Below are 23,839 nucleotides of genomic sequence, written 5' to 3'. Positions count from 1 at the left end.
AGATGTCTTTCTGAAAGTGCTGTAACTAAGTTTAAGAATATAATCCACCCACTGTTATCATCTTCAATGCCCTGTACCAACATAGAGCAGAGCAGCTATCTGAACGCTACTCCAACAGAGGTCGATTATCTTGTTAATAATTTTACCTCCTCACTACGTACGACTCTGGATACTGTAGCTCCTGTGAAAACTAAGGCCTCAAATCCAAAGTCCCTGACTCCGTGGTATAATTCTCAAACACGTAGCCTAAAGCAGATAACTCGTAAGCTGGAGAGGAAATGGCGTGTCACAAATTTAGAGGATCATCATTTAGCCTGGAGAAATAGTTTGCTGCTTTATAAGAAAGCCCTCCGCAAAGCCAGAACATCTTACTATTCGTCACTGATTGAAGAAAATAAGAACAACCCCAGGTTTCTCTTCAGCACTGTAGCCAGGCTGACAAAAAGTCAGAGCTCTACTGAGCCAACCATCCCTTTAACGTTAACTAGTAATGACTTCATGAACTTCTTCACAAATAAAATTTTTATCATTAGAGAAAAAATTACCAATAATCATCCCACAGATGTAATATCATCTACAGCTACTCTTAGTACCATCAATGTTAAGTTAGACTCTTTTTCTCCAATTGATCTTTCTGAGTTAACTTCAATAATTAATTCCTCCAAACCATCAACGTGTCTTTTAGACCCCATTCCTACAAAACTGCTCAAAGAAGTCCTGCCATTAATTAATGCTTCAATCTTAAATATGATCAACCTATCTCTAATAATCGGCTATGTACCACAGGCCTTCAAGGTGGCTGTAGTTAAACCTTTACTCAAAAAGCCATCTCTAGACCCAGCTGTCTTAGCTAATTATAGGCCAATCTCCAACCTTCCTTTCATATCAAAAATCCTTGAAAGAGTAGTTGTCAAACAGCTAACTGATCATCTGCAGAGGAATGGCTTATTTGAAGCGTTTCAGTCAGGTTTCAGAGCTCAGCACAGCACAGAAACAGCTTTAGTGAAGGTTACAAATGATCTTCTTATGGCCTCTGACAGTGGACTCATCTCTGTGCTTGTCCTGCTAGACCTCAGTGCTGCATTCGATACTGTTGACCATAATATCCTATTAGAGCGATTAGAACATGCTGTAGGTATTACAGGTACTGCACTGCAGTGGTTTGTATCATATCTATCTAATAGACTCCAATTTGTACATGTAAATGGAGAGTCCTCTTCAGACACTAAGGTCAATTATGGTGTTCCACAGGGTTCAGTGCTAGGACCAATTCTATTTACATTATACATGCTTCCCCTAGGCAACATCATTAGAAGACATAGCATAAATTTTCACTGCTATGCAGATGACACGCAGCTCTATCTATCCATGAAGCCAGGTAACACACACCAATTAGTTAAACTGCAGGAATGTCTTAAAGACATAAAGACCTGGATGGCCGCTAACTTTCTGCTTCTTAATTCAGATAAAACTGAGGTTATTGTACTCGGCCCTGAAAATCTTAGAAATATGGTATCTAAGCAGATTCTTACTCTGGATGGCATTACCTTGGCCTCCAGTAACACTGTGAGAAACCTTGGAGTCATTTTTGACCAGGACATGTCCTTCAACGCACATATTAAACAAATATGTAAGACTGCTTTCTTCCATTTGCGCAACATCTCTAAAATTAGAAATATCCTGTCTCAGAGTGATGCTGAAAAACTAGTTCATGCATTTATTACTTCCAGGCTGGACTACTGTAATTCACTATTATCAGGATGTCCTAAAAACTCGCTGAAAAGCCTTCAGCTAATCCAAAATGCTGCAGCAAGAGTACTGACAGGGACTAGAAAGAGAGAGCATATTTCTCCTGTTTTGGCTTCCCTTCATTGGCTTCCTGTTAAATCCAGAATTGAATTCAAAATCCTGCTCCTCACATACAAGGTCTTAAATAATCAGGCCCCATCTTATCTTAATGACCTTGTAGTACCATATCACCCTATTAGAGCACTTCGCTCTTGCACTGCAGGCCTACTTGTTGTTCCTAGAGTATTTAAAAGTAGAATGGGAGGCAGAGCCTTCAGTTTTCAGGCCCCTCTTCTGTGGAACCAACTTCCAGTTTGGATTCGGGAGACAGACACTATCTCTACTTTCAAGATTAGGCTTAAAACTTTCCTTTTTGCTAAAGCATATAGTTAGGGCTGGACCAGGTGACCCTGAATCCTCCCTTAGTTATGCTGCAATAGACGTAGGCTGCCGGGGATTCCCATGATGCATTGAGTTTTTCCCTTCCAGTCACCTTTCTCACTCACTATGTGCTAATAGACCTCTCTGCATCGAATCATATCTGTTATTAATCTCTGTCTCTCTTCCACAGCATGTCTTTCATCCTGTTTTCCTTCTTTCACCCCAACCGGTCGCAGCAGATGGCCGCCCCTCCCTGAGCCTGGTTCTGCCGGAGGTTTCTTCCTGTTAAAAGGGAGTTTTTCCTTCCCACTGTCGCCAAAGTGCTTGCTCATAGGGGGTCATATGATTGTTGGGTTTTTCTCTGTATTTATTATTGTGCTATCTACTGTACAATATAAAGCGCCTTGAGGCGACTTTTGTTGTGATTTGGCGCTATATAAATAAAATTGAATTGAATTGAATTGAATGTGATTATATGATCCAGGCTGAAATAGAAAACCACAAATTTTTAGCCCTTCTAAATCAATTTATTCATCCCTGATTTTGATTTTGAGGATGGAGTGTTGAAAACATAGATATTTTTATAGATAGCTACTCCGGACAGCCTCTTTCTCACATAGACAGACAGACAACAGTCCTAGACACTGAAAGTGTTGTTACTGTATTGCAGTCTACATGACTATCATTAGACTGGGGGACTTTTGTCCATATGCACTGCTCAAAAAAAAAAAGAAAAGAAAGAAAAAAAAAAGAGCAGTGGCGTGACATAGCAGGTTAGTCCATTTTACTGAAATGTGCTTGTTTGCTTGAATGACAGCATCAGTGCATGCTTATAATGAGATGATAATGTCGTGAGGGATCCCCTCCCTGATCTGGACCCGAGAACACCAAGGTCCTGGACAGTCAAAGATGCAACCTGGTGGTGTTGGATTTTTCTTGGATTTAGGTCAAGCGAGCACAGTCAGTGGTATCAATTGCTTCATCCTCCAGGAATTGCCCGCATACTCTCACCACATGAGCTGGGCATTGCTTTGCACCCAGAGGAACCCAGGACCCCCTTTCGCCACAGGAGGGTCTGGCAGTAAGTCCAAGGATTTCATCCTGATAGCTAATGGCAGTCAGGGTGCTGTTGCCTAGCCTGTAGAGGATCCTCTGTGAATATACCTCCCCAGACCACCACTGACCCACCACCAAACTGGTCAAGCTGAATAATATTACAGGCAGCTTGTCCACAGCTTCTTCAGAACCTGTCACGTCTGTCATATGCGCTCAGGCTGAAGGTACTCTAATCTATGAAAAACACAGGGCTTTTCATAGCCAACTCTCATTTTCTGTGGCAAGTGCCAGTATTGGGCTAAAGTGCCACAAGGCCTCAGCCCTTTAGCCCTCCGTGAGCACAGGGCTCGTTAGACAACGTTGGACCCTTAGGACAGCTTCATGATGAAGTCTGTTAATGATTGTTTAGTCACAGACAGTGACACCAGTGAGCTCCTGGAGGTCATGTTGTAGGACTTTGGCAGTGCTCCATTTCTCCACTGCACAAAGGAGCAGAGCAGAGCAGCCCTGCAAATAGATTAAGGACTTCTTCGGCGCTGTCTCCACTGCCTGGTGCTCATTTTGTGTGGTATGAACTTTTATGGGGATTAGTTTTAATTGATAATTTTGCTGGTTTTGTCCCTAGACTGTAGATTGAAGATGGATATTGCCCACTGATTTCTGGACACTGCATTTTCATTGCTACCGTTTACCAGAGTGCTAAGTGAACAATAGGTAATGCAAGCTAACTTAGTTAGCAATGTTCAGTTCAGTAAGCCTTGTCTTGTGAAGATGAGACCTAGCAGACACTTATTAGCTAAAGCCTCCTGTTAGGACCTATCTGTAGTATTGAGATATTAGAGTTTTATAATAATCACAGTTGTTATGAAAGCAGAAACTATCAACAGAGACAATAATTATATTTTGTGACAGGGAACAACCTGAAATAAAGTTGTGCTGCCTCTGTGGACTGGATGTGTCATTGTAAAATCAACATGCACCATTAAGCATGTTCCAAAAACACAGGAAGCTAACTTTCATATTCAACTTGTCATCACTTTATTGTTTTGTCGTGGTACATTTTGTAATTGGACATTCTGTAAAAGAAACAAAGAGAAAAATAACAAGTTTCTTTAAAAGTCATCAAGAGCATCATGCTTTTTGGCTAAAACGATGACAGGAATCATTACAGAGAGCGCCACAAACAGCAAAATGCAACAAATACAAAGCTGTTTTCTTTTATTTACATTGTAAAACCTTCAATCGTACATGCATGACTTGGCTTCTTAAAAGTAAGTCTGTAAAAAATCTCCCCTGGTGTGTGCACTTGCAGGAGAGGAGTGTCTGTCCTTATATTAGACAGCAGTCTGGTATCAGAGCTCTGAAACTCTGACACAACACAGGGTGGTTCAGCAAGTAAAGGATGAAAATAAAAACGTAATGATCCTGTCATTTCAAGTGAGGGATCCTTGGGGCTTTGATTAGTTGTTTCACATAGCAAGTGGCAGGGGGAACTTCAAATCATTTTGCCTTCTCGGTCTCTTTAAGCAGCTTGTCTGTAGCTTGAGTGCTGATGATAATGAAGGAGAGACCATGAGGATAAGTTAGCCATTCTTTCCTCTTGCCCTGGAGAATCAGGGTTTATCTAGGCAAATATCTCATCTGTACTTTTGTGCAAAAGTGAAGCATTTCAATAACCCCACTAAATGTGTCAAGGCTGTAACAAATACAAATGTACTAAATATTACCTTACATGCTGTGTAGTTTATAGTTTGAGTTTCTCATAAATCTGCAAGGTGCTTCTTTTTGTTTTGCTTGATTAAAAAAAAAAAAAAGGCCTTGGCCTGAGCCATCCAGTCCTAATTGAAATATACTGCAAATATATTGTCCTTTAAAACCACACCACATACAGTCTGATAACCTGGCATTCTGCAGACACCATCCATTGTTTTCTACTTGAGATATGGATACTGCTTCAGATATACTGTATTAGTGATACTGATCTGCACTTAGGTGCCATCTTCCTAAGAAGAGTGATACCACACATCTACTGACATTTAGCACAAAAACTTATGTCTCTGTGTAGTTAAGAAACTATTGCTATCTACTGGCTAGCTTAGCACACCACAAACACTAATATCTGTGTTCTAATGTCCCCAGTTTTACTTTCAAACCCAAAAGCAGCACCTATCTTTATATAGTCCCATAATGCATTGCATCGTTGACATCACAATCTGAGCAAAGTTCTTGCTAGCAGCAGGTTAACTTAGCATAGCATTAAGACCCATATATTAACATTAAACAGAAAAGCTTGGTACTAGATAGCTTACCTTAGACCAAAAACTAATGCTTCTGTAGCAATCTACTGCTAGCAGCCAGTTAGCTTTCTGTAAATTAAACTAACCCTTGTGACCAGGTAGCTTAGCTTAGCAAAAATGGATGACCAGGTAACCTGGCTGTACAGATGGTCACTACTCCTCGCCAGCACAAGGCCAATTTATTGTGTACAGATGTGGTGCTGGAATAATTGGAAAGTTTTGTTTCTGACAGAAGAAATTCATGTTGTACAGAAGTTGTTGAAGTTATACATAAAAACCACAGATGATATAAAACATGGACATAGCTTCTGTGTAGCTTAGTTGCTCATTTCAAGTCATATTGACTAAAAAATGAAGTTGTTTTGTAAATCTCAATAGACTCACAGGCTTGCGACAAGTCAGCCAATGAGCAAGGGGTTTCATGGTCAGCCATACCCCCCTTGTCACATCAAGTTATTTGAAACCAAGATGGCAATGATGAAAACGCCAAACTCGAGGCTTCAAAACAGAACTTTAGAAACCAACAGATGATGTCAGAGTAGCCACTTCCACCTTTTACACTGTTTATAATAAAAACATGGCTGGTAACGAACATTCAGATTTAAGAAATTTCATGGGGCAAACTCATATATTTTACCTTTAATTTGGCTATCATTCAACTGAAATGCGGTATCTGGTTAGAGCTGCTCTGCATAAAGTAACCTAGATTAGTCCATAGGCTGAAAAGTGAAGCTAGTGCTTTAGAATCTTAGACCTGCATTCTTTCTAATTTACCAACTGAAGGCACCTGTTGTTGCAAAGAGACTTTTGGTCCTACAGAAATCTGTAGATCTGCATCACTTGTTTCAGGTTATTTTGTATTCTGTAAAAATTGGGTGACTCAAACGGTCAGAAAGGCAGTCAATAAAAACCTCAGCATATGCGTATTGTCCATGGCGTTGTCGATAGTTGACTGAATAACATGAAAAGTCAGACAAATTACTTCCCAACAAATGGGAGGGTTATATGCCTTGAGACATAGCAAGAATGTCATCTTTCCTCTTTATGCCTACTGAAAATAACCTGTCACTAGCTCATATTTAACAAACAGTCATGGGAGTGGTATCAGTCTTCTTACCTAGCCTAGCCTAGCTTTTAAAGGAAGCGAATACGTTTATTTCTATTTGCTCAACTGGATTAATACATATTGTAATTTTGCTACTGTAAAATAAAATGGTTGCCTAGATGAAGCCCTTGAGTTGAAGGTAAAGCATTTTTTTAAAATCAGGTTCCACCCATCTTCAAACTGCATGTTTTTAAGCTGAAAAATACATATAATTTGAAAAGAAAGGGAAACGTGATCTGCAGCGCACAAAACACAGGCTGTACACATCTAATAAGAATCCTGTCAATTACATTCAAAACATCCCAGGGCCTCTAAGCTCCGCTACCAGCCACTCAGAGGTGATCTTGCTGGGCTTTCAAAACACATCAGATTATACAAACAAACGTATGGTACGTTAGGCTCAAAAATGAAAGAAAATAGGCATTTCTTAATAAAAATGGTCCTCTGAAACAACCTTTGCAATTTGCACCTTTTCTCCCCATTACTGCATAGTTCAGCAGGCTCAGGCACTGCTAAGGCTACACTGATGGCGTGGTTAACGAGCAGAAAAACATATTTGTGTTGTAGGCTTTTGAATATAAAATGGGTAGTTGGGTTCAAATATTCAAGTTCAGTCACATTCTGAGCAGTTCTGCTTCATTTAGCGCAAATGGAGCAATATTTTGACATGAATAAGAAACCCAGTGTTTGGGAGGGAGAAGCTAATATTTGGATTGCAGTTGTGGTTAACATGGTTACACCAGGACATGGAAACTGAAGTTAAAAAAAAAAACAATAGAAGATTTAATTTATCCATTTTTGTGTTACAATGTAGAACTTCCCAGGGTGGTTTCCATCCATGAGTTCAACACAACAAACAACATAACCACAGAAACGATCCTCAATCCTTTCCTGATCTGTAAAGTCTCTGAAAAGAAGGTCACGTCTGAAAATGGAGACAGCAGAAAGTGTAGAAACAGAATTTACGTGGGGAAACCAGAAGGAAGTAGCCTCCCAGGAGGCAGCCAATAGAAATCAAGACACAGATAAATCCCATGAAGACAAAAATAAAAACCTGGATAAGTTACAATCAAAAAACACACACAAACACACACACACATACACAAAAGATAAAATGTGCAGAAACCCTTGTTTGACAAGCTTTGGCCCCCTGTCTTTGTGGAAAAAGGTGAAACAGCAGAGGACATTAATAGTCCCGGCAGAACAGACATCCTCTAGGTGTCCTGGAAAGGAGGAGGAGGAGGAGGGAGGCAGAAGCAAGGCGACAGCTGTTTTAGATCTGCCACCTTGGTTTTCTTTATTGTGAGGCCAGCAGTTGGGACTGATGCACTGTAGAAAGCAACCCTCTCATTCCTTCTGCACTCAAGTCAGTGCTTGTTGAACATGAAGAACATTTTTTATATATATATAGAATGTTACAAAAAAGAAAATAAAGAAAAAAGAAAAAAAACAAACAAAAACAGCAGCACCAGCAATGACTAGTCGATCTTGACCGCAGCATAGATTTTCCTGATGAACATGTAGGCGGCATAGAAGCCAATTGTGCCCGTTAACAGCCAGAAAGACAAGACCATGAGGGTGGTGTAGCCAAAGTACAGAAGGGAGGGGATGAACTCCACAATGTCCAGCTAGGGAAGAAAGACAAAAGGAAGCAGTTTAAACATGCTGCACATTTCCATTTCTATTAAAGAGCTATTCTCGCAATTTATCACTTGTATCTACAGTGTAGGGACCAAGATATTCTTGCCTAGAAAATAGAAAACGTCTATCATTTGACATTGTTTCATGAAGGTGTGTCGTTTGTCTGTCTCCCTCCCCTCACCCCTAACTAGTTGTAACAGATGGCTGCCCCTCCCTGAGCCTGGTTCTGCTGGAGGTCTCTTCCTGATAAAAGGGAGTTTTTCCTTCACACCGACACCAAGTGCTTGCTCATTCCAATATAAAGTGCCTGCAGGTGACTGCTGTTGTGATTTGGTGCTGATTCTTTGAATTAAAGAGCCTGTGTTTGGGATATAAAAGGTCATATGAAAGGTTGTTTTGGCAGTAGTTGTAGATTTTAGTTGAAATTGCGTGAACCTTCCCCAAACCCTCTCCAATGCTCCATTTTGAATATACCTTCCAGCACCCCATAACATGCTCTGAACTCCCCCTGGTAGGTTGCCATTTCCAGAGTTCATTTTGCTAGCCATGATCTTGTTTTCCAGCATTGTTGGAAGTATTATAGAGGAAACACAGAACCTGCAACACCTGCTAACTTCCAGTTAGACTTGTTCTAGTACTGGCACCAGCTGATTACCTGCTATTTCCTATGATAAGGGCAGCTGGCTCCACTGAGCTGGTAAACTCTTAACCATAAACTGTTACTGTTACTGGTCCTCAGTGAGATCCAGCTGAACCTTCTCAACCAAATATGTTTTTCTACCTTTCAAAACTGAAGATAAAAGTGTCCAAAATATCCATCTTTGAAGTTACAGAACAGAAATCCACAAACCAATCAGAGACTAAATCTTACGTTTGTTTATACAGTCCATGTATGTATGTTAAAAGAATCTTAATTTAAAAGAAAACAAAAATACTAGGTCCAACAAAATAACATAACATTTTTGAGTGAGTCGATGGTGAAAATCTTCAAAATTAAATTTAATTCTGCCACCTTTCACTTCAGGTATTAGGCAGGTTTTGTCAACACTGATGACTCTTCAGGCAGTGACAAAAGCATGGCTAAGAACAGCGCTTTCTCCAGAGTTTAGTGTGGGAGTGTCTCAAACAACCCTGTGGTTTTTACCTTGTTGACAAAGTAGAAAACGGCGTAAACAAGGACATAGAAAGCCGAGCCTCCTGAAACCAGGAAAGTTCTCCACCACCACCGGTAATCCTGACAGTGAGGAAGACAGAGACAAGGCTGTGCATAAGTTCTGCTCACATAATACACATATGTGCCAGGCAGGTGAAAAACATAACTAACAAAGTGTGAGTGATGTGTGTATGTCAAGTAAAAACCTGGCAGCCAGAGACAATAGTATGCACTTAATGAGCTTACCTCTGCACAGAGCTGGAAATAAACCATCACAATGCTGATCTGAGAGCAGGACACCACCAAAATGATGAAGACCAGAAACAAGAAGCCAAAGAGGTAATAAAACTGGTTCTCCCAGATGGCCTGGAGGTGGATGGGCACATACACACATTGATTCTAGCATTATTGACAGTGGGAGGATTACACATCAGTTACATATCCTCTAAATAGAAAATAAATAGTGTGTTACTTCTGAAAACTGTGTAATAGCACTGAAAGATGAGGAGCTCGGACATGCAACGGTGCACATGTACTTACGCTGAAAATGAAGAAGAGTTCAATGAACATGGCACCAAACGGCAGGATCCCAGCCATCAGGATGCTAATGAAAGAAGAAGAAGGAAGATTAAATCATAACTGTCGCGTTTAAGCAAACCATTAGCCATTGGAACACCTAAGAATGCGAGACAGACTAAACTCTTACCCGACAAACTTGTTCATGTACCAGCGCTGCTCTGGTACCTGCCGAGGGATCTGGTTGGTGCGTACAGGGTTATCATACGGCTGTTTGCGGAAGCCAAAGTAGTAGCCAAGGTAGACCAAGGGCATGGAAATGCCAAACCACATGCAAAGTAGGGCCAACATTGTAGTGAATGGGACCTGAAGTGAGAGAAGACATAAGGAACACAAGAAAAATTATTCAGAAATTCAATTTGATTTTATTTACATAGCGGCAAATCACAACAACAGTCCCCTGAAGGTGCTTTATATATGGTAAGGAAAAGACCTACAGACCCTACAGAGATGATGTCAAAATGTTTAAGAATCCATGTGAGAGTTCGGTTAATCTTTAAAGTTAAACCACACCTACAGCACAGATGCTTTATTCTGTAACAAATCAGAAGACACTTCACAGGATAGTATACTTTCTTCCTTTAACAGTTTTACCTACCAAAATTCCCTGCAATTGTTTTTCTACCCAACTTTAGTTTCCATTGCAACCAAACATGGTTTCCAGTTGATGTGAGTCACATTAAGCCATTCTTTGGTGTCTCATCCACTCAAATACCTGTCCTTCCAGATTAGTGCATTAGACCCAGACTGTACACTACACTGACTTGCTACACCATCTGGCGGTACAAATTGGTATTACAGGCAAATATGGTCCAGTTCCATTTTTACTTGAGGTGGTATCGCTTCAAAACACAATAACCAACACAAAGATGCTTTCAACAAAAAGCGGTTGTTCCATTAAAGCTTTAGTTAATCTCACAAGGGCATAAACACACAGTATCAAATTTTACAATAAAAAAAATGATGGAAAATCAATGATATTGGTGTCACCTATCATCCCCAAGTTAGACTTTTCTGTGTTAGAGTGGCGGGAAGATAAATAATATAAAAGTGGGTAAAGTGAGTGTTTGAGATATAAAACAAACACACTCACTTTAAATATGTAACTTTTATGTGTAAGAAGGTGATTTCATTCTAAATCTCTCTTCAGGACCCTCATTTAGCTTTTTTCCCCCCAAAGGTCATCTGAGGTTTTCCATAGCCCAGTTTGTATTAGTAATGACTATCCTATTACCAGCCAGATGATTGTCACATAATAATTTTTATTTCAGGTTAGCTCAGATAGATTGGGTCATAACAGGCCTGAACAAAGAAGGAGGAAGGCATGTTTAGCAATATGTTCCTGTCTTTAGAAATCCCCCTTTGTGGTTCTCATTTATATGACCTCCGTGAAATAACATTGTAACAACACATGGGGTAAAGAAGATGTGCAATCTGCTGAACACTGTACTTTCAGCTGGAGGACGTCTGCCATCACTGTTAATGTGCATGCTGATACTATTCTGTTGAAATGCCTTTGCATCTTTCCTTTATCTTATGACATTTTTCACCAAGCCTTAGTTTGGCAAAGGAGGCAGGAGGTTTTTTCGACTATTCTGCCGTACCCTGGGTCTTGGTGCAGCCTCTCAGTTCATCCTCTTCATCTCAAAACAGCTTTCTTTTAACTGGCTGCACCTCATAATCAATAAAAGTAAAGTTTGGATCAGCAGGAATATCCGCTCACTATGACATCATAGTGAGCCAAGAGCAGGAAAGAAACTGCCTAACACAGAGGATTTAGAGCTTTTGGCTCACATGGATTACTTGTACATACACTGATTTAATTATCTGAAACTCTGGCCATGTTATTTTGAGCATCTAGAACTGGAACAGTATAAAAGCATAGCATATCCAGGGTATAATTGGCCGTTATTGACTACTTTTGATTTTACCTCTATATTTCACCTTTAAAAACTGTTTATCTTGCCTTGTTTGGTATCATTATTTTCAGCACAACCTCAAATATCTGAAATTGGAGTTATTTTTTTCATTTTGACATACTATATTAACACAATTGATCTAAATTCAGACAAATCCGAGTAGAAAAAAAGTTATATTTTTTACTGTAAAAACCACAAACATGTTTAATGAATCATTTTCATAACTTGAAATGCAAATAGAAATTGTACATTTCTAAAAATTATGCACAGGTTTTGCAAACAACAAAGTTATATGGTACTATTTACCTAAAAATGCAGCCAAGGCCTCAGGCGTTTTTTATATAACCATTTAAATCTATTTACAGAACAATCAGGTGTGCTACATTAAATAAGAAGGCACACAAATTATTTGTGCCACTCCAAAAAAATAGTTTCTGTCCACTATAAGACAGAGGAGAATACCACAGGCCTAAACCCTGCAGGTATGAAAACAGGAGGTGCGCATCAGTCCTGTTTTCCATGTATAGACAGCGTTTAGACTGGAATATGCCTTTGGTGGCTTTTATGGAGCAAATGTGACATTCACTAGTATAACTGAAACACAAAACAAAACAATGACTAAACTACACACTAACTATAGTCTCCAAACACACTAAACGTCACTAATGTCTCACACGTGAAAACTCGCTCTCTCTTTCTTTCGCTCGCCCGCTTTCTCTCGCAGGCGTCACTCCTAAAACTCACCCCTCTTCCTAAACAACCAAGTGCCACATGTTGCCATATCATTTTTTTGATTGGTTGACATGGTACACTTTAACACCAATAGGGAAGGAAACGGGTGTTTTCTTTTTTCTTTTTTCACTCGCAAGCAGAGAGTGTTTGCTAGCGCTGTCCTTAGAAAACGCAGTTTTTACAGTTTCTTCCCGCTGTAAACGCCACTGTTTTGTTCAGAAAAAAAACATTGCATGTATTTTTTATCATAACTCTGGTTTTACGTGGCCTGTCGACACAATTTAAAAACTGGTATATAGTTTGAAGTCCGCACTTTCAACAGGTTGAAATTGAGACTCTGGATCGCTGCATCTTGTTGCTGTGTCGTCTTAAATTGGTGATGTGACTTTGACGCGCCGGCACATCTGTCGCCCCCAGAGGGTTAAAAGTATAGCTGACAGACACATTTTTGAATGTGTGACTCTCAAGTCTTGGTACTCACCGCTCCAGACGAGTGTTCTCCCCAGATAAAACAGTTGAGGATGAAGCAGATCCCAAAAACCACAGCAGGATACAAAGTTGCTGTCTGCATGGCAAATAAAACAACAACAGTCTAAGCCTCACTGCTCACATCAACACTTTTAAGCATACACGCATTACACATATACAAACACACACACACACCCAACCCCCCAACCCCCCCCAAACACACACACACTGCTGTAGAAACCTGAACTCACACAGAATGCTCCTTTCCTCCATCGATGACCCTTCAGTGTTCGATACAGTCTGCCAGCAAAGTAGCCACCAAACACACTGCAGGACAAACATTGACAGTGTAAAAATCAAAGAATTCTGTAACTCGCTGCCTCTCAATTCCTTAATGAGCTTTAGACAGATGAATGTGGCTCCTACCCCATGAACATGAAGAGGAAGCAGGCAGTGGTCATCAAGGCTCCTCGACTTGATGGAGACAGCATGCCCAACATGGCAACAACTAAACACAAATGAGAGCTGGATAAGAAGACAGCAGGACTCCTGGGCTCCTATGCTAAACACAAAGCTTCAGCTAGCAGGAGCTCTTCTAAACTGCAATTAAATAAAATAAGCCTCCATATGTTAATCAGAATACAAGACAATTTTGCCCTGGACTAATATGGCAGTTGGCAAAATTTGTGACAGTTACAATAAACACCAACAGATCATTTTGTAAAACATCACATTTTATAGATTTTAGCTTAACTGTTTGATTCAAACAACTCAAGTAAAATTATTTAAACATAAACAAGTAAAAAAAAAATAAAAAAATGTAAATACCTACATCTCACAAATAGGCTAGGCTACGCCTGAATCCCTGAGCAGCTCCGCAACGAAAAACATGGAACAACCATCTTTTTCTCAGCAGGAAACAGGAAATGATTACACCAAGAGGGAGCCGCAACGCATGAAGCTTTCATGACTACCATACTCATTATTCAGTGAGCATAGTTAAGATTCCAGAGTTTCTGTCATCCAAACTGGACTGAGTGTAAATCACTGTCTTTGTTGCAAAGCTAGGCTGTAAACACTGTGACAATCACTGAAAAAAGTTCTTGTTGAAATATTTCAAGCCTGAAATAATCCCTGCTGGATATTTTTTGAAGACACAAGCTACAACTATTAAAGCAGATAAAGAATATAATAAGCCTGATGTTACTGTTAACTGTTCTAAACAGATATACGGTCAGTCAGCAAAAGAACAGGATAAATGTCATGACTAACAACACTTACATTTAACAAACTCGCACCTCTTTAAAAGACATTCTGTTGTGGTATGGTATGTGAATCATCCACCACTCACAACTCAAGTCATTAAGAGCTGCACCTTTGCCACGTAGTATGCAGTATAACAGGTGGATAATGCACCACTAAACCCCCAGCAGCACAGGGTCTAACTACTTTTCTGACAGAAATTCAGCTTTAATTGAGTATTTGTTCACACTCCTTGTGTGAAACATAGAACATTAACAATTTGCTACATAACGTGTATTTGTTTTGTAGAAGTGTGCAACACTGAGCAGTTTCATATTTTCACACTCTTATCTTTGCTGATTCATATATGTAAGGTGAGCATTCCTCGTGTTTTGTCTTTGTGAAGAAATGACATGGCTAGAACAATACGGCTTAAGCAGAAATGTAAATAATGTCAGGATGTGCAGAAAACTGATGAGAGAAATAAGAAACTCACAGATTACAATGAGGATCATGCAAAACAGCTGGATCCCTGAGCCCAGAAGAGAGCTGAGGATCATGGGATACTGAGGTGGTCTGAACACATCACCGTGGACGTTCTTCCAGCCCGACTCCTCCATGGTGTCCTCCTGGTTAGAGAGGAGAAAAATGCGGTCAGGTAGTGATCATTAAGAATCCAGAGGCCGGAGACGGATGCTGTGTATTATCTTACTATGTCATCCTCTCTGTTGTAGTTAGCAATGTCTTTCCTCAAGGTCCTGATGATGATCATACTCAGAATACCTGAGAGAGAGAGGCAGAGAATAAGATACAATTGCAATATTTATTTATGTTGTCATAAACCCATCAATGATCTCTTCGATATATAATAAAGCACAAGTTTAATTAATATGTTTCAGTTAGCCAAAGAATGTAGTCTTATTTTAGGGAGCTGTTATGAAGCATGGATAGTATGATGGTGTTTATTTAGTATTTTATACACAGTATTATGCTGACAAAGGCAAGTTCTCTTGACGTCCATTCTAAAAGCTGCTCAAACTTGCATCAACGATGACGTGGCTGAATAAACAAGTGACAGTGGTTAAAAAGATTATCCAAAACAATCAAATCAAAGGCAGTGACAACAGCACAGGAAAAAAGGACCTGGGTGTCACACCGAAAACCCCCCAAAAACATCTCAAATTCAAATCTAAAGTTTCATTGTAAATCTGCCAAATTAGATCCACTAGATTGATACATATTTTACACATTTCTACCCATTTTTGTAAATATTATATAAAAAATATTATATTAGTTAATGCCTTTAATGCACCGACAGCAAACTGGTGGTGAAAATAAATCATAAAAAATAAATAGAAATGACTGAAATAGTAAGAGCAAGATGCCATGAGCCACAGGTAAATTCTAACATGAACTACAGAAAACAGGTGCATTTGTATGACGCCAACACAATATAACTAATCACAATATTTAGGAGAACTCTAGAACCATCTATATATTACATAAATAAGTATGCACTCTCAAACCTGCAAAGTCACTAAAAATTAGAAGAGTGTTTAAAAAAAAAAAAGCCTTCAGACTCATTTTTAATGCTTTACAAATGTGGTCATAAAGCAAAGCCTAGTTAGAATTCTTAGATCCTGCCTGATACGGAGGATTGGACATACCTGAGAGGAAAAAGACGACCACCACAGAGTTAACAATGGAGAACCAGTGGATCTGGACATCACTCATGGTCAGGTATGTGTCCCAGCGAGACGCCCACTTCACCTCACTCTCCTACACAGAGAGAGAGACAGAGAGAGAGAAAAAAAAAGGCTTCAGTCCTTTCTCTATTTCTGTGCATGACTAGATGACTACACATTTAAAATTTGCTAGTAGGTGCCTGAAATATTAGTTTGTTGCACATTCTTTTTATGACTATTATTAATAAATTATTTAATTAGATTGAATATGTAGGAATAATAAACTTGAGTATAACAAAGGCACAGACCTATAAGCACGTTCTTTACCAGGAACCCTGCAACGAAGGAACCAAGGCTCCTAACACTGGTAAGGTTCGTAAACTCTGCAGTCTACTCTGCATGCTGTACTCTACGCTTTTATTAATGAGGATTATAATCAAGTTAAAGCAGTTATGTAAACAAAGTAATTTCAGCCGATTATTCAGGGCTACAGATTTTTATGACTACTGGGTTGCAAGACTTGAAAACACATTCAGCCTTAACTGACCTCCCAGTGTACAGAGTAGGTGAACAGGACTTCATTCTCCTTGGTAGGGTCGATCTCTTGAGCGGCAGAGCCACTGGCTTCAGGTAGGGTGCAGGTCTTCAGTGCCTCTGGAGGCTTCAGATCTGAGGAGAAACATAACAGGACACAGGATAGAGTATTCAATTCAATTCAATTTTATTTATATAGCGCCAAATCACAACAGAAGTCGCCTCAAGGCGCTGTAGTATACTAAGTATAAGCGGTAATCTTTACTTAACTTTTTAGTCAACAAATCTACTTCCTCTTCCGTTTAACTCACTACAAGCCTGAAGCAACCTCAGGCTATTCAAAAAGAGTATGCTGACACTAACCTTCTACTTTGACACTCCGTGGTATAACCTCAAATCGGACTACCCTGTAGTCATGAAGGTCCCCTTCCACCAGTTTCTCCTTGTGGAAGTACAGGATGAAGGACAAGTGGTTGTGCAGATAAAACTGGGAGGGAGAAAAAAAGAGAATAATTTAACACTCTTCATATATTCATGTCTTTACTCGCTGCATATGGACTACATCACCAACAAAAGCGGACCTCTCATGTTAATAATATATATCCAACCTTAAATTGAGTTTAACTTGCAGAAAGTTATATGCTGCAAAGTTTTTAAATCATGTTTTTGGGATTCATTTAAATATTCTTCTCCTGAAAGGGAAACTGGAATTACATACGCCATAAGGCCAGCTGCAAAAATACCTGTGCAAAGGTTTCAGTCACAGAACTGACACTATGCCTCTAAAGCAAAGGCTTTGTGCTGCTACAGGCGATCAGTAAATCACTCTTTATCACCCTTTATTTTGAATCATTCTTTAAAATTCCAACCTGAAGGGCAATTTCAGGAGCCAGTAAAAACGTTAAACTACTACTACTGAATGTATTCATTAGTTATTATTAAGCTCTTGCTCTTTCACAGTGCATCTTTTGTCCCATCTTCCACCCTTCACCCCTAAACAGTCACGTAGTTGCCCGTTCCTCCTTGAGCCTGATTGTTGGGGTTCTCTCTATTATTGTTCAGTGTATTGTAGGGTATGTAAGCCATATGCCTTACAATATGAAGAGCTTTGAGGAGACTGTTGCTGTGATTTGGCGCAATATAAATAAAAGTGAATTGAGGAGCCTTGATGACCACTGCCTGCTTCCTCTTCATGTTTATAGAGTAGGAGCCACAAAGCCAGTTAAGGACAGATAAAGTTTCAGTAAGTTTCAGGATTCTTTGATTTTTACACTGTGTTGTCCTGTTGATGTTTGTCCTCCAGTGTATTTGGCAGCTATTTTGTTGGGAGACTATCCAATGAATTTGTGGGGAAATGCTGTAAATATGCTGTAAATACTTTGGTACTGACCAGCAGCAATTTAAGTTACATGCACTCTTCTCCTTTAAGCAGAAATGAAGAGTCTGTGTAATGTACGTACCTTGTTTTTGTCAAAGAAGCCCAATCTGTAACCATGTTCAAACTGGACATCTTTTATCGTGTCCTTCTTCTGATCCTCCTCTTCTCCTCCCTCTCTGCTGGGATACTCTAACCTGGTGGCAACTGGAAGGTTATCTGCAATACTGGAATCACACACAAGAAGGGATTTAAAAACAACAAAATAGATGCTATAGAAGCAAGTCAGCCCAGAATGAATTCAGCCTGGTGAAAGCAGTAAGAAGGGACGCTCACAGGTGAACATAATACTCCTCCTGGATTCGCTCAGCCATCAGCTTACTCTCGTCTATGCTGAGCTTTGTCTTTTCACACACCAGCTCACATTTCTTGTCTTTATTCATCTCCACGTTATAAAGGGTGTTTACAATACGGTCTCCACGTAAGACCTCACCTATAAACAACAAGGAAACCACAAAAAAAACAAACAAAAAAAAAATCACAAATATATTTATAGATATATATGATAACAATTTCAACAACTTTAAACTTATCACATAAGCAGCAGTGCGCTCACCCAGGTTCTCTCCCTTGTAGACAACCTCTTTTGGTTTACAGAATGGCAGGGAGTAGTATTCATAAGGAAGCTGGGTACGGGAGCTGGTCAGCTTTACCGCCTGAAAAACAAAAGGATCTCTTTCCAGTGTTTGCACAATCATTGTTTTATCTTTGAGAATGAGAGAGACAAGCATCAGCAAATTTGTCAGAGTAGAATAGGGTGAGAACAGGGGTTTTCACACACCCCAAACTGGCTCCCATTCTCCCATTCCTGGGAGAACTGTATGTCAAGGATTTTAACACTCAGTTTCATCTTTTTATATGTTAGAACTTCACTGTTCTCTGCGGCTTGGTGGCAGACCAATGACCACACAAGCAACAGTGAGCCACAGACTGGTTGTACTACACACAATGTCTCCATCGACTACAGAGCTCTCTGCAGATACAGGGATCATCCTGGGACTGCCAGACGACTGGGAAGGTGCTTGAGCATGAGCCACAGTCTGGGGACTGAGTTTGAGAACCAGTGCTCTAACCCCATAACCATCCTGGGTACTCTGGCTCAGAAGTAATGGCTTATGGTCAGACTATCTCACATCTTCTTCCAAACTGTGAGGGCAAGGTTTGCTGGATTAAAGTGCTCACTTGGAGAAAGCACATGGTGTGAAATTTTGAGAGAAAAGACATTTGTAACATCACTCAGATAGCAAGCTGTGTTTTTGTAGATTAACAAAGTAGAGTTGATCTACTTTGAGTAGAAGTACGCTAAACGGACCCGCCAGACTTTGCTGAAGCTTACAAACATTCCCGAACATTGAATATTCTGCCTCCCAATTCCTGCTACTGAACCCAAAATCTAATAAACACAAGATTTTAGAGTGAAATCTTTCAAGGGGTTTGTAATCAAAGCCATGTTTAGAAGCCATGGTGTGTAGCCATTTTCACTAATTTAATAGTCAAAATATTTTTTTCAGTTCTTGTCGTAGATGCTTATTAGCAACTCTGCCACCTAGAAGTATCACATCTACCCCTTTAAATGAGTGAAGACAAATTTACAGACAGTACTGTTCTGCAGCAGACCTGCAGCAGCTGCTCTCCCACTGCTCACACTCTGTGTGCAGTTACTGTACCCACACAGAGGCTGTGCAGTTCAAAAGATATTTAACTTTCTGTTGCTTCAAACTTTCTACTCTTTAGATTTAAAAAACAAACAAACAAAAAAAACACTGTCTGGTGATGTTGCCAGATGATGCAATTGTTTTTAAAACAAAAGAGTTCACCCTGTCACCTTGTCCACCTGACCCTCCGCTCACTCACTGCAGTGATCATTTTGTGTCATTTCACCTCATCATTGCTAATTATCGCCTTTGTCGCTAGAACTAGGGACTTTTCAAACCCTTGTAAGCAGCTAGTGATAAATGAGTGACACCTCCCTCTGTGATGAGTCGAATGTAGCTTTCCCCCTGAGTGCTCATAGTACAGCCGATATGTTTAGCAGTGAATTTTCATCTTACCTTGATATCTACAACGTCGCCATCATGGAAATTCCGTGGAGCTACTCCAGGAACATAGAAGGACCGGCTCACAGGCAGCAGGGACAACAGCAAAAAGGCCCACCACCTCACCTGCAGAGCGGACACACATGAACACAACACATGTTAGATCTGACAATGAATTCCACGAGTGCCTCTGTTGTACTGTGTGCTGACAGTGGAATGAAAGTTGAGAAGCAAGTTCCGGCAGCTTGATAATGCCTCTGGGCATGATTTTGGAAACCTTCTACAAGCCCAACTGTGACAAAAAAAAGACACTGCTTAAAAAAAAAAAAAATATGTGAACTAATTTGTTTTTTTTTAACAGTAGAATATGCATAAAATGTTCTAAAAAAGTATCTGTTTAAGAAAAATATGAACTCTTTGAATTTGACTGGAGCAACACATCACAACAAAGTTGGAAGAAGGGTAACAAGAGACTGGAAAAGTAAGTAAACAGTTTGAATTTATTAGGTTAACTGGCAACAAACCAGAAACATGACTGGGTATAAAAAGAGCATCTCAGTAAGGCATAGTCCCTCACGAGGTGTGCAGAGGTTCACCAACCTGCAAAAAATCTACATTTACAAATATCAGAATAAGGCTGCTCAATGTAAAATTACAAAGACTTTGAATATCTCATGGTCTACACTACATGATATGAAAAGATTGCACGAATCTGGAGAAATCTCTGTGAGCAAAAGTCAAGGTCGAAAATTAAAAATGGATTCCACATCATGCTGTATCTGTGACAACAGCATGGCTTTGCAGTAAAATTCTAGTTGCTGAACTGGCCTGCCTGCAGTCCAAACTGTTTATAAAACAAAAACAATATGACAAAAAAGTCCAAGACTGCTGAGCAGCTACAATTTGACAAAACAGGACAAAATTCCTAGATTCAAACTCAAAATGAGCTAATATTGCTCTTCAACACACAGTTTAAAGATCTGATTTATTTTTTATGTTCAATTGTGAATAAAAAAAATGGTTTTATGGCAGATCACTTTGGTTATTTCTTACTTATAGCTCTTGATCAATATGCCACCTAAACTAAGGCATTATTAAAATACTGTTTAGTTTATCTTCTAGGAAGCCTGTCTTAAATTTCTGACAGTATTGCATCTCCTGGATGAGGTAGATAAGGTGTATGAGTTTTTGTAAATGTGTATCCACAATGAAGAAAAGCCACTATATCAACATTCTCAGAACTGAGGCTTGGCCTGTGCGTTGATACATTTCCTATTGCAAAAAACAGACAATTATATTTTTAAATATTAATTTAATTTAATATTTTATTTAGATTTTATGCCCACTTTAAACATTGTTTCAGGTAATCATTACTTAGTTAACAGTACATCTGCATATTTTACAAACAGCAGTAGTTGAGAGCAGCAAGTTTGCGGTGGAGCTTGCTGAGCAGGTAGTGGTTCTTATGCAGCACTTTTCTACTCCCTACTTAAGCAAAGGGCTTTATATAACATGACTCATTCACCCATTCACACACATTCCCACATTTTTTCTGATGGATGCATCTGAGGACAACTTGGGGTTCCAAGGATGCCCAAGCGATTGGAGCAACCAGGGATCAAAATGCCAATCTTCCAATTAGAAGATAACCTTCTCTACCTCGTGAGCAATAGCCATGCTGGAATTCTATTTTTGGTTGCAAATGTGGGTGACATGCTCACTTTTACACAGTGACAACTAAGCACTACAGAATCATATTGAAGCAAAAAAAAAGAAAAAAGAAGCTTCTAGTTATTTGAGTTTCTCCATTTCAAAGAACACCTTCCATACACCTTTACTACAATAATGTGAAAGGTCTGCCAACAGTTTAATCATTCATCAACGTCAACTGTGCACATGCGTAAGTGAACCAAACAAACGCCATCTCAATGCTTTTATTTTTTCATCTCATCATCTTAATCATCATTAAGAAATAGAAGGGGGTCCCATCAGAGCAGTAAATGTCATTTACATATTTTAAAAATAACCGATTAGCTTACATGTTTGAATAAATTGGCAAAGCTATGCAACAAAGATCCTCTGACATATTCATCACAGTCTGAACTGTGAAAGGAACTTCAGTGCTCCTCAGCAGGGACACAGTCTGACTGTTGCATAGCTGATCCAAGCACTGGCAGCTTTACAGTGGAGAACTCTCTCACATGACCACATGACATAACTTTAACCTGACTATACCACCACAACGTATTCCTCACATGTAAGCTGCTCGAGGAAGGGACACGTTTAGATTTTTTGATTAAATCGGCTTTTTCAGAAATGCAGTCAGTTGAGCTGTATATTAATTATGCCACAGCACAAAGTCACATTAGTGCATATTCTCAACTTCCTCTTCATCTCGTTTGTTAGGTGGCAGTCACAATTGATCATTTTTACAGACTTGTCTGCTTCACGTCACATGCAGCGTGTGTGTGTGTGTGTTTGTATGTGCGTTCATGAGAAGGTGCGCTCGGTGAGAGCGCCCAAAGGCAAAACTAGCAGTAATGCAGTAAAAACTCAAACACTGAGCTGAAATGAGACTACCCAAAATAAAATAGGAGTTCTATGAATAGATTCCCCCCCACACATCATTAGTAATATTTCATCATTAAATACTCATTCAGGAATACTAATACTCGTTGGGGTTTTTTTTTTTTTTACAAAGTTGAAAAAGTGTAAGCTGAGGCTTGTGTTGTCTCAGACATCAAGAATGACTCCCCTTCTCTTCCCGGTAGTGAGGAACACGGCTTACTACTTAATTCAAGGTATATAGTCGAGACAGACATCAACCCTTTTAAATCTTCTTGGCTCCATCCAATTTGCAGGACAACTGAAATCAGTGTTCTCTAAACAGTTGTTGTGAAATTCGTACAGAGATTTAACATTGTCACTATGTGTAAATGCGATAAGATCTTTATGTTTTAACAGAGAAGCCTGAGCTGACAAGAGTGCCTTTACTTACTGTAGTTAAGAAGACACTTTGGGGACATGCGCTAATTCTGATAGGCAAAACGTCCCGTTTTATTACTACATGTTAAAAAATGAACTGAAATGATTCAACACTAAATAAACATTTGTATTAGGATTTATAGGTATTCGAGATAAAGAAGTGATCGAAGTTACCAAGCACGAATCCTAAAATAAGACTGCATTTATGTTATCAGGCGCTACCAACCCGATTTACGTTAAGTTTATACTTTGTAGCTGTTCCTGTGCTGTCATTTTACCATCTTTTAGGACTGTAACAAACGCCGACACAGCGCTAACAGCTAACATTTCCCTAAAGATTGCAAAACCTGTTTATTTTGACCGTGCATCACATGACAGTCTGAAAGCCCAGCGTTTCACAGTTCATACTCTGTCAGGGCAATTTTATATATTCCACAGAAATTACAAGAATCTGTTTTAAAGAGCCACCGCTTACTGACAACCAGGCTAGATAGCTAGCTAACTCGTTTAGCAGGATCATGAACATTGAAACAGCAGCGAATTCCAATGAAGTTTAGTCTAGTTAACATTATATAGCACTTGATCGGTCTACTGAAGACCTACACTTTCCTACGACTTCAGTGCGATGTCCGACATAATTTGGAATGAAAGAAAGAGCAATGTACTGTTTAAAGCAAAAAGAGTTCGCTTTATTTCCACTTACCATAGCCGCGGCCGCCATTTTGAATACGTGTCATTACTGACGTTGCGGAAGTAGACTAAAGTGTTTTTTCTCTGGCATGTTTCCTGTTGTGTTTAATGAGGGG

At 39.5% G+C, this 23,839-nt stretch overlaps 1 protein-coding gene across 1 annotated transcript; it reads right to left on the bottom strand.

The window, feature by feature from the left end:
- Nucleotides 1-4,239: 4,239 nt before the first annotated feature.
- On the bottom strand, nucleotides 4,240-23,819 carry tm9sf4 (transmembrane 9 superfamily protein member 4). The gene is made up of 18 exons (XM_003457848.5): nucleotides 23,737-23,819; nucleotides 20,064-20,174; nucleotides 18,569-18,668; nucleotides 18,289-18,445; nucleotides 18,038-18,179; nucleotides 16,941-17,064; nucleotides 16,591-16,712; nucleotides 16,026-16,137; nucleotides 15,071-15,141; nucleotides 14,855-14,987; nucleotides 13,543-13,624; nucleotides 13,368-13,443; nucleotides 13,130-13,213; nucleotides 10,128-10,303; nucleotides 9,962-10,025; nucleotides 9,668-9,787; nucleotides 9,413-9,502; nucleotides 4,240-8,255 (listed from the first exon to the last, which is right to left on the bottom strand). Exons 1-18 carry the CDS (start codon nucleotides 23,752-23,754, stop codon nucleotides 8,106-8,108), a joined length of 1,932 nt encoding a protein of 643 aa, XP_003457896.1. The 5' UTR covers nucleotides 23,755-23,819; the 3' UTR covers nucleotides 4,240-8,105.
- Between the last annotated feature and the right edge of the window lie 20 nt (nucleotides 23,820-23,839).

The sequence above is a fragment of the Oreochromis niloticus genome, linkage group LG20, assembly GCF_001858045.2.
Source record: "Oreochromis niloticus isolate F11D_XX linkage group LG20, O_niloticus_UMD_NMBU, whole genome shotgun sequence".
In the NCBI taxonomy this organism is placed as follows: Eukaryota; Metazoa; Chordata; class Actinopteri; order Cichliformes; family Cichlidae; genus Oreochromis; species Oreochromis niloticus.
This window is presented reverse-complemented; position numbering and strand designations above follow the sequence as displayed.